The sequence below is a fragment of the Engraulis encrasicolus genome, chromosome 14, assembly GCF_034702125.1.
Source record: "Engraulis encrasicolus isolate BLACKSEA-1 chromosome 14, IST_EnEncr_1.0, whole genome shotgun sequence".
In the NCBI taxonomy this organism is placed as follows: Eukaryota; Metazoa; Chordata; class Actinopteri; order Clupeiformes; family Engraulidae; genus Engraulis; species Engraulis encrasicolus.
Window position 1 is genome coordinate 48382032 of NC_085870.1, and position 10728 is coordinate 48392759.

At 47.9% G+C, this 10728-nt stretch overlaps 1 protein-coding gene across 1 annotated transcript in view; it reads right to left on the reverse strand.

The window, feature by feature from the left end:
- Positions 1 to 2764: 2764 nt before the first annotated feature.
- LOC134463503 (fibrous sheath CABYR-binding protein-like) overlaps positions 2765 to 10728 on the reverse strand; it is a 12310-nt gene continuing 4346 nt past the window's right edge. Inside the window, exons 2-4 of the mRNA XM_063216698.1 lie at positions 5124 to 7403; positions 3349 to 3457; positions 2765 to 2898 (exon numbers count right to left, since the gene is read on the reverse strand). Coding sequence (XP_063072768.1) covers positions 3354 to 3457; positions 5124 to 7403 — 2384 coding nt within the window. The 3' untranslated portion in view covers positions 2765 to 2898; positions 3349 to 3353. The remainder of the gene's footprint in view (positions 2899 to 3348; positions 3458 to 5123; positions 7404 to 10728) is intronic.

Genomic DNA, 10728 nt, shown 5'->3' on the forward strand with positions numbered 1-10728 from the left:
GGCGCACGTGTAGTCTCCAACACAGTTTTGCACAAAAGCTAAAATAACGTTTCTTGCGTGCCGAAAATGAGTGGTCTTACGACGCAAATCCAAACCTTTCAAATTCACTGTCATCATATGTGAAATCCAGAGCACATGCCAAACGGGATGAGGATTTAGCTTGACTCGCTCCATTAACTCGCACTCAAAATTTTGAGCGCTCCAGCCCCGTTGATCGGAAGTAGAAAGGCGTGACTTAGGTGCCCCATACCTTTAGAACACACAACACACACACAACATGTCACTGACTGTACGCGCATGCACGCACGCACGCACGCACCCACGCACGCACGCACACACACACGACTGAACTCAATGACACTGCGAGAGGACATGCTGTTCTCTTCCTGTGTGTGTGTGTGTGTGTGTAGTGTGTGTGTGCTAGCATGCTGTATATGTCTATGTAAAGCACAGACTCGCCCCCCTGCAACTTGACACACTGACAGAGATAGGGTGTCCATCAGGTGCACACACATGCTGACACACACACACACAAACACACACACGCACACTCGTACATAGGCGCATGCACACACACGCATACACACGCAAATACACACACACACACACACACACACACACACACACACACACACACACACACACACACACACACAGATTTCTGAAATGTGTGTGCTTACGTCTCAGAAGGAGTTAGGAAATCAGTTTCTGTGCGTGTGTGTGTGAGTGTGAGTGTGTGCCTGGGTGTAGGGAACCGACTAATGACCTCAGGGTAGTTACTAATGTATGTAGAGGCTGAGAGGGTGGAGGGGGGTATATATAGTAGAAGAGGGTATTTACAGGCATCAGGTACGGGGGGGGCGGGTACTGTAGACTTCAGGGTGAGAGACAGGGGGCAGGGGGTGGAGGTGGTTGAGGAGGTGGTATGTGCAGAGATGCCTCTGAGAGAGTTATGCATTATGTAAGAGGGCCTATATCATATACCGGGGTGGTGGAGGGCACGTGGGGGGCGGGGTTGGGTAGGCAGGGGAAAGGAGCGCATATGGATTTCATATTCAAGAGGATGTGTCTCTTAAGCATATAGTGCAAACACATGCACACACACGCGCGCGCGCACACACAGACACACACACGGACACGCACACACACAGGATAGTCACTGACAACAACAACTGACAACATAGTTTTTTGACATTTTAATAGAAATACAAATTCTAACAGGTTAATAGTTTCTGTAGTTACAACAAATATAGTACACACTTCCAATCAAAACAAACTTCCATCGTAACAACCACTGAACTAAATGAATAAAGGAAGCATTCTCATAGTTCAGTGGTAACAACATGTATGATAGCAGTAAAATATTAATAAATTATTCCAGACACACTCACATTTTGACAGTCGTTCTGTCATCTCCCTCATACTCATTTATAAATTAGTAACTGTCATTGTTCACAACATGTTCTCAACATGTATTAACAGCTATGTGCTAGTAGGCTAATTATATGAATTCCGTGCTAGCGCGCTAATAATGTCAATTATGTGTTAGCATGCTCATTATATGAATTCTATGCTAATATTGAAATGATGTGACTGTGTTAACATACAAATCGCACAAACTAGTGTAATCAGATGTCATCCTGCAAAGTCATCCAACACACAACCTCATAACAAACTCCGGTTTGGTATGGAAGGCAAATTTGCTACCAAATGAGCATAACAGCTAGCTTAGCCATTAGCGCCCAAGTGAACGAAAGTCTGGCTCCTAGCTAGTGTTGCAACCTGTCCCATTTTTTGCTGATTATTCAGTTTTTTGATGGTCTGTCCCCCTAAAAAAAACGTTCCTGGACTTGTTATCTGTTACACTTTGCAAGCTAATTAGCCATCAGACATGTTCCGTTTTGCAGGATATAAGTGTCATGTGTAATGTGACATTACATTACATGGGTGGGAGCAATTGGCCTTTTTTAGATGACGCCATGCATACATAGATAAAAGATATATACAGTACATACAGATACCACTGCTTTTCGCCTGAAACCGTTTGCTTCCCTTTAAAACGGAACTTGTCTGAGGTCACATTGGAAAGGACTAATATGTCGCATTCAGGCCGACGGAGAACCGTGCCGGTGCCCGTTCCCGCACCTAATTGTGAACCGGCCGGCGTGTTCACGTCACAGATGTTCACGAACCGGAAAGTTGGTTTGCAATGCGAACCGCAAAATACTTGGTTTTTTCTCCGCAAACCGTGACGATAACATGGACGTCAGCAGGTTCATCTGGGTAACACAGTCGCGCATGGAAAAGTTTAGAGCCCGGTATGAATGTGGGAGGTTCGCAGATAAGCACTTTAGTGCTGAACGTAACCAGTGCGTGAACAGGCACAGGCACCATTCTGGTCGGCCTGAAAACAGTAATTAAGGCCTCTGTGCCGCCCACCCATGTCTTATATACAAACATGTACAGCTGCTTTATAGCACCACCCTCAGGGTGGGAGTAAAACTCTCCCTCACTCAACTACACTTGCCGAGGAGAAAGACAGGTAAGGGAGAGCGGGAGGGAGAGAGAGAGGTGGGGGGAGGCTAAACAAAAACAAGTGAAAGAAAGAAGGAAGGAGGGAAGGAAGGGAGGGAAAAAGAAAGGGTGGAAAGAAAGCTGCTTTTGCTGAGTAGAAGTCCTGAGAGATTCAGTAGGAAAAGAGAAGGCTCTGTATGTTGTTGTTTTTGGTGTGTGTGTGTGTGTGTGTGTGTGTGTGTGTGTGTGTGTGTGTGTGTGTGTGTGTGTGTGTGTGTGTGTGTGTGTGATGGGAAGTGTGTGGGGATATGTGTGTCTTCAGTGTGTGTTTTCATTCCTTCACAGTGTTGATAGTAATCAGAGATCCATGACACCTCAACCATCCTGAAACACACACATAGAGACACATGTTAGTGTGTATACGTGGCTGTCTTAGAGTGCATGCATGAGTGCATGCATGCGTGTGTTTGTGTGTGTGTGTCTTAGTGTGTGCGTAAGGTGCATACGTGTGTGTGTTTCTATGACTGACTTACATTTTCTAGAGAGTATGTCTACATGTGTGTGTGTGTGTGTCTACTTGTTATACCACTATTGTGAGGACCAAAACTTGACATTTCACCTGTGCCTTGAGGGCATTTGTGGTTGTGAGGACATTTTGGTCGGTCCTCACTGCCATTAAATATGTGTTTTGTAGTTGATGAAAAAAACTAAAAGAGCAAAAACATCTGTTTACTGAAAGGGTTAGGGACTGTTTTGGGCAGGGCGCAGTTTAACATTCACAAGTTTTGAATGCTAGTAAAATGAATTGGAATCAATGGAAGGTGTGTGTCTTACCCTCCTCAGTGTAGTTTATTGGAGACGACTCTGCCGACAGTTCCAACAGCCATGAGTGACAGCAGCCCAATGAAGGCACAGCCCAATAGCAGACCTCGACTGACTCCACCTACAACACAAACAACCAATCAGAGCACAATAAAAGCCTTTAGCTACGGTCACATAGCCTCGCGGGCCATCCTACGTACTTCCGCCAAAGGATTGGCTCCACTACGGTAGTCTGGCCTTGCTCTTCTGTGGAGTGTCCGTTCGGTGGGATTTTGATCGCAATGCCCCCCATCTAATCTAATCAGGAAACAGTCAATAACCGAATAAGCGCCCCACGTGGGGGAGACAGGGGGAGGATGCTCGTGACGATGACGAAAATGTCTGCGCCAATGGCTCTGGTCTGCACTATGCTGTCGTTGAGTAACTGTCAGCGATTGGGTGAGAGCTGTCCAGTCATTTCAAACCATAACTGAGTGTAGGCAAGGAGCGTACAACCGATGCAATGTGGGCAGACTCCGAGATAAAACACATTTTAACTTTGAGCAAAGTGAGTAAGCGAGTAACCAATTGGAATGCAGAGTTCAGATAACTGACAGTATTCGCTTTTGCATTTTGCAGTTAAACTTATGGGAAGGTTTAGCGAATGTTCCATGAGCGAGTGGCGAGTAGGCGAGTGACCGAGAGGTGAGGAACGTATGTGAATGTAGGTTTAGGTGCTAGTTACACGTAGCAGCACTAACAATATCAACTTTTCATGTCCATAAAACGTTTATGACATTGACATTATGGTGCATCTAATGCCCCATGAAAATCAAAACGTTCTACATTCCCACTCTTTTCTTGCAGTATTGTTTCTTTGTACTATCATAACTTCCTTTCTAGCAAATTTGATTCATGCTAAAGGGTTGAACAATGGGCTTGAAATTCTGAATTACAGTGAATAGGCGCGTCTCGTTACATCATTGCAAATTTGATCAAAATAAGGAAGGTAAGTCATTTGGAAGAATCCTCATCCTTTCCATTTCACCAGAACATAAAGCACCCAAAAGAGTACTAAAGGATGGCTACGTGTGTTCGAACATGGCTAAAAGCCTAAGTTTAGCGCATAGGGGCTTAAACCAGCAAAAAACTGGGAAAGTGGAAAGGCAACTGGAACATTCTGCCGAATGATTCTCCTAAACACTTTTGATCAAACCAGTCTAAAAACAAATTTTTCACAGACTTAGCTAAAATCCCCCATTCATTGCGATTCAAACATTGGGGTGCTTGATGCACACTAATTGACATCATGTTCATGACTAATCCATGACTATGTCATGGTTTTGACACTATTGTGTATAGTGTCATAGGTATGACGCCAGCTGGCGACAAATAAAGTGTAACCGGGATCTCCACACCTCACTTCTCCTTCACCTCTGATTTCTCTCCTCATCACCCGACTTCTCCTCATCTGATTTCTCCTCTCCTGGCATCCTCCTCCTCACTTCTCCCTCTCCTCACCTGATTTCACCTCCTCTGCATCCAGCTCCATGATAAGCGTCTCCTCCTCTGCTGACTTCCTTTCTTCTCCTCCTCTCCTGACCTCCTCTTCCTCTCTTCTCCCCCTATCCTGATTTAATCTTCTCCTCATTAGCTTCACCTGCTCAATTCCCCTCTTCTGACCTCCTCCTCCTCGGTTCTCCTCCTCTTCCTCCCCCTACCATACTTAACCTCATCTGAGTTTTCCTCTCCTCACCTCCTTTCCTCCTCCTCCTCCTCCTCCTCCTCCCCTTTCACCTCCTCCTCACCTGATTTCACCTCCTCTGCCTCCTGCTCCATGGTAAGAGTCTCCTCCTCCTCTACGGCTGGCTCAGCTGCCACAGTCTCCACCACCACCTCCTCCACCACCTCCTCTACCACCACCACGGCTTCTGCTTCTGTCGGGCAGTTTGGGCACCCGGGGCAGTCTGGAGCTGCTGGCTCCTCAGGAGCAGGTTCTGCCTCAGGAACTGGTTCTTCTTCTACTGGTTCTTCGTCTACTGGTTCCTCTGGTGCTGGTTCTTCTGGTGCCGGTTCCTCTTCTGGTGCCAGTTCCTCCTCCACAGGAGCCTCTGGTTCCTCCTCTGCAGGTGCTGGTTCCTCCTCTGCTTCGTCCACAGGGATAGGAGCTATCTCCTCCTCCTCTGCCTCCTCTTCCTCCTCTGCTGCCTCCTCTTCTTCTTCTACTTCAGGGATCACTGCCGCCTCCTCATCCTCTGCAGCCTCCTCTTCCACCACCTCCTCCTCCAACTCCTCCTCCTCCACAGCATCCTCACCTTCTGCCTCCTCTTCCTCAGCCGGTATGACAGCAGCAACATCCTCTTCCTCTCCAGCTTCCTCCTCCTCAGCCTCCTCCTCAGCCTCCTCCTCAGCTTCCTCCTCCTCATCCTCTAAAGCTGCTTCCTCCTCCTCCTCTGTTTCCATGGCTACTGCGGCCTCCGCGTCCTCCTCTGTCTCAGGCTCTGCTTCCTCCTCAGCATCCTCTTCCTCCTCTGGAGCGGCCTCAGCTTCCTCCTCCTCCTCTTCAGGAGCCTCAGCTTCCTCCTCCTCTGTTTCCACGGCTATGGCGGCCTCTGCGTCCTCCTCTGCTTCTGCAGCTTCCTCCTCCACTTCGGCAGCTTCCTCTTCCTCCTCCTCGGCAGCCTCCTCTTCAGCTTCAGCTTCTGATTCCTCAGGAGCTGCCTCTTCTTCAGCCTCTGCTGCTACAACATCAACTTCTTCAGTCTCTGCTTCAGCCTCCTCCTCCTCCTCTGCCTCTTCCTCCACTGCCGCCTCCTCTGCGGGTACCTCCTCCTCCTCTGGTTCTGCTGCTACGATTGCAGCATCCTCAGCTTCTATGGCCTCCTCCACAACTTCCTCTGGAGCTGCTGCTTCCTCCTCCACAGGGGCGGCCTCCTCCTCAGCTGGAGCTTCTTCTGCCACCACCACTTCAGCCTCAGCTTCAGCCTCAGCTTCAGCAGGTGCCTCCTCCGCCTCCTCAGCGGCCTCTTCTGGTGCTACAACGGCCTCCACAACAGGTTCCTCTGGGGCAGCTGGTTCCTCGGCAACGGCTTCCTCGACAACAATCTCCCCAGCAGCTTCCTCTGCGACAACAGCTTCCTCGGCAACAGCTTCAGCCTCCTCTGCAACTTGTTCTTCAGCTGCTGGTTCTGCATCAGGTTCTGCCACGACCACAACGGGTTCCTCTGGGGCAGCTTCTTCCTCGGCAACCGCTTCTTCTACGACAACAGCCTCCTCAGCAACTGGTTCCTCTGCTGCTGGTGGATCCTCGGCAACTGGTTCCTCTGCTGCTGGTGGATCCTCGGCAACTGGTTCTTCTACTGGTGCTGCTGGTTCCTCAGGTGCCGCTTCTACTGGTGCTGCTGGTTCTTCCTCTGGTACTGGTTCTGGTACCGGTTCTGGTACTGGTGCTGGTGCTGGTTTTGGTTTTGCTACTGTTTTTCGTACTGTTTTTCGTACTGTTTTTCGTGCTGGTTTTGGTGCTGGTTTTGATGCTGGTTTTGGTGCTGGTGCTGGTTCTGGTGGAGGTGCTGCTGGTTCCTCTGGTGCTGCTGGTTCTACTGCCGCTGCTGGTTCCTCAGGTGCTGGTTCTACTGCCGCTGCTGGTTCCTCAGGTGCTGGTTCTACTGCCGCTGCTGGTTCCTCAGGTGCTGGTTCTACTGGCGCTGCTGGTTCCTCAGGTGCTGGTTCTACTGGCGCTGCTGGTTCTACTGGTGCTGGTTCCTCAGGTGCTGCTGGTTCTACTGGTGCTGCTGGTTCCTCTGGTACTGGTTCTGGTAACGGTTCTGGTACCGGTTCTGGCACTGGTACTGGTGCTGGTTTTGGTTTTGCTACTGTTTTTCGTACTGTTTTTCGTACCGGTTTTGATGCTGGTTTTGGTGCTGGTTTTGGTTTTGGTGCTGGTTCCGGTGGAGGTGCTGCTGGTTCTTCCTCTGGTGCTGGTTCAGGTGCCGGTTCCTCTGCTACCGGTGTGTCATCAGGTGCGTCCTTAGCAATGCCAATCAGCTCCACGCCAACATCCGCTCCATGAGCCTCTCTCTCCACCCGACCTGGAACACACACGCACACGCACACACACACACACACACACACACACACACACACACACACACACACACACACACACACACACACACACACACACACAACCAGAGTTATTCCTATTACCTAAGAAGATGACCTGTTTGCCCAAATTGCCTAGGCATTTTTTTTGTACATTAATGTTGCTAGATTTTCTATTGATAGTTGTCCGCTAATATTGCTAGAAATCCATTGCTAGGCTAAGATTATACTGTAGTGGGTGGGGGATTTGGAAAAAGAAATCTTAAGTCCAAAAGCGGGTCCCCGCTGAAAAAGTTTATGAACCACTGTGGTAGTGAATGTCCAAAATGGCTGATGCATTTGTCGTGATGTCACATGAGGTGGGTCAATAGGAGGATCCTTCTGTGATGTCATTGTTTACACTTTTCACATTCCATCCGAAATTGAGTGGCAAGAATCAGTGCAATTTACCTGTGGCTTGATTGTTTTTTTTCATGTGCAGGAGGATTTAGTGGGTCACTGTTGCTATGCTGTCGGTTACACAGCCCTCTTGACATGACATAACATCTCTTTGGTCAATCAGCCCGCTTTTATGACAACGGTGGAATACATTGGATTGATCCATCTTGGCGTTAGCAATCAAGCTTACCACAAAGCTAGTTTCCGAGAGCTAGGCATTTTGCTTGGCAAGTTGTCTGATCAGGTACTCTGTCCAACATTCAAACAATCTATGAAACATGTTATATCCTACTGATATTGCAACCTTTTTTATGTGCCGTCGGTATGCAAACAGTCATACAATATAATGAAAATCAGCCATAATGGCAATGTAGGAGGTAGTTTAGGAATGTTTAGGTCCTGCAGCTGGTGGACATCATGTAGGCTAAGTTCATGACATTAAAAACAATTACACTGTTGGGAGTATTTTCGGAAATAAAACAGCTGCTTTGTTTCAGTTGACGTCTCATTGTCTGAATATGCTGAAGAAAGACACCAAAACGTCAACCGCACTTCTTAATATAAGCTGCGCACATTCTATAACTAGCCAAATCTTCAATTAGCGAAATAAATTCAGGCCATAACACCCCGCCCATAGCCAATAATATTAATGTTTATTATATGGTTGTGACGTCATCTGTCGAATGCTCCATTCATTTCAACGGGGCTCCCCAACGTTCGGACGTCTGTTATTTTTCGATAACGGACGGGTTGGTCTATAACAGACCGCTGTCAATGGCAACAAGACTTTTCGCTGCTAAAGCGACTTTTCAACAAGACTCTAATCAGCTGCTGTGATAGACAGCACCCGTTGTCCTGGCTACCGCTGTCAATGGCAACAAGACGTTCACTGCTAAAGCCACTGGCTTGTATACAAGTCAGTGGCTAAAGCGAATGTTTCATATCACTCCGCAGGGGGTCCGGTCTTTTGTCACTCTAATCAGCTGCTGTGATAGACAACACCTGTTGTCCTGGCTAGCCTACCTAGCTGTTGCCTAGCGGTGTTCCACAACGGTACTGTTTTGTTTTGCGCAGCAACAATCTTAACATTAAATAGGTCTAAAGAAATGTCCCCGCATGTGTGAATCATTTAAGTATATCCATATAATAAGCGGGTTAACTTTCGGCGAGTCGGTCGCTTTGTGGAATAGCAGCACTTCAGAGAGAACAAGACCCCTCCGCTCCGCGTCGGGGTCTAAAGATTCTCTCTGTCGTGCTGCTATTCCACGGTAGCGACCTTCTCGCCGAACGTTAACCCTTACATAACACATTATGCGATATTTCTGATTAAGTTTTTAGATATAAAATTGGTGGTTGTGTTGCCAAGACGTATGGTTGCATGCCAGGGATTTCACCCACTAACTGAAATGGCAATGTCTATCGCTTCTCTTTTCTTGACACCCAATTTGCGGTGCATGCGCCCAAATGTGTAAACAAAGATCTTCCTATATCTCTATTTGAGAGATCCTTGGATGTTTAGCTGTGGCTAATGCTGCTAAGTGTGAATATCTCACTGTCAGCCGTATTTGTAAGCACATGTTACCGTATTTGTAAGCACATGTGAGACCAAATTACATAGAACCCTATAGGGCTATTTAACTGTGGCTAACTAGCAGGACCGTATTAAGACAATGTGGTGCCCCGGGCACTACACCTTGCAGGTGCCCCCTTTATGGACAACATTTGTTAAGTTTGTGTCATGTAGCGCTCCCTAACTAGCTGTAAATGGTTGGTGCACCTGGGCACTGTGCCATTGACCCTTATGGATTATCCGGCCCTGCTAACTAGATGTCCAAGTCCACTTCAAAGCACACACGGCACCATACAAAGAAGCCTATTGGGCTATAAGAGATCCTTGGAGGTTTTGTTGTGACTAATGATGAGTGTGTGAATGTCTCTGCCCTTTGAAGTCTACTTGTAAGCACATGCAATACCATACATAGAACCTATAGAAAGATCCTTGGAGGTTAAAGGTGCCTTGCTCAAGGGCACCTCAGCCATGCATGGAGGTATAGGGAGATGTAAGGGTGAGATTTAAACCTACAACCCTTTGATCTCAAGACTGCTTCCTTAACCAGTAGGCCACCATTAGGCCACAATTGCCCTAGTAACTAGTCAACATTAAAACTGAGAAAAAGGCCTTCAAAGACTTGGCATTAGGTTGGATATTGTACAGTAGTTACTTCATATTGTACATTGTGGTGCAGTTTTGTTGTGGCTAATGCTATGCTCTGAATGTCTCTGCCCTTAGAAGTCAACTTGTAACATGGGGCACCATACAGGGTAACGTGTGTGTGTGTGTGGGGGGGAGGGGGGGTTGGCTAGCGGTAGGCCTAAGTGCTGACACTAGATGCTAACGCTAGGTGTTTTACTGGGTGTCGTGCAAGACGCAATGCTAGCTGGTTATATTTTTAACCCTGTGTGCCTGTGTGTGTGTGTGTGCATGTGTGCATGCGTGTGTGTGTGTACGCATGTGGCTCCTTGGTTGTGTGCCAAAGATAAATGGATGCTATGCCCAGCATCTCTGCTGCCTATACAGTGTGTGTGTGTGTGTGTGTGTGTGTTTTCTTATACATGTGGACCATGATGGCACGCAGCAGAGAACTCTTACATAACAGTCAGGGGAGGAGCGCGGGGGGTGGGGTGGGGGGTGACGGTGTGGGGGCAAGCAGGGCATTTGCCCCAGGGCCCAGGGCCCTCTTGTATTTGTGGTGGGTGCGCCCTATTGCGTTCTTGGCAGGTGGTATGGGTGGTGCGGGGGGGAACTAATTTGGCTGTCATGGACTACTCGTATAAATCACACTTGTGCCATCTGCAGAAACTCCATACACCACA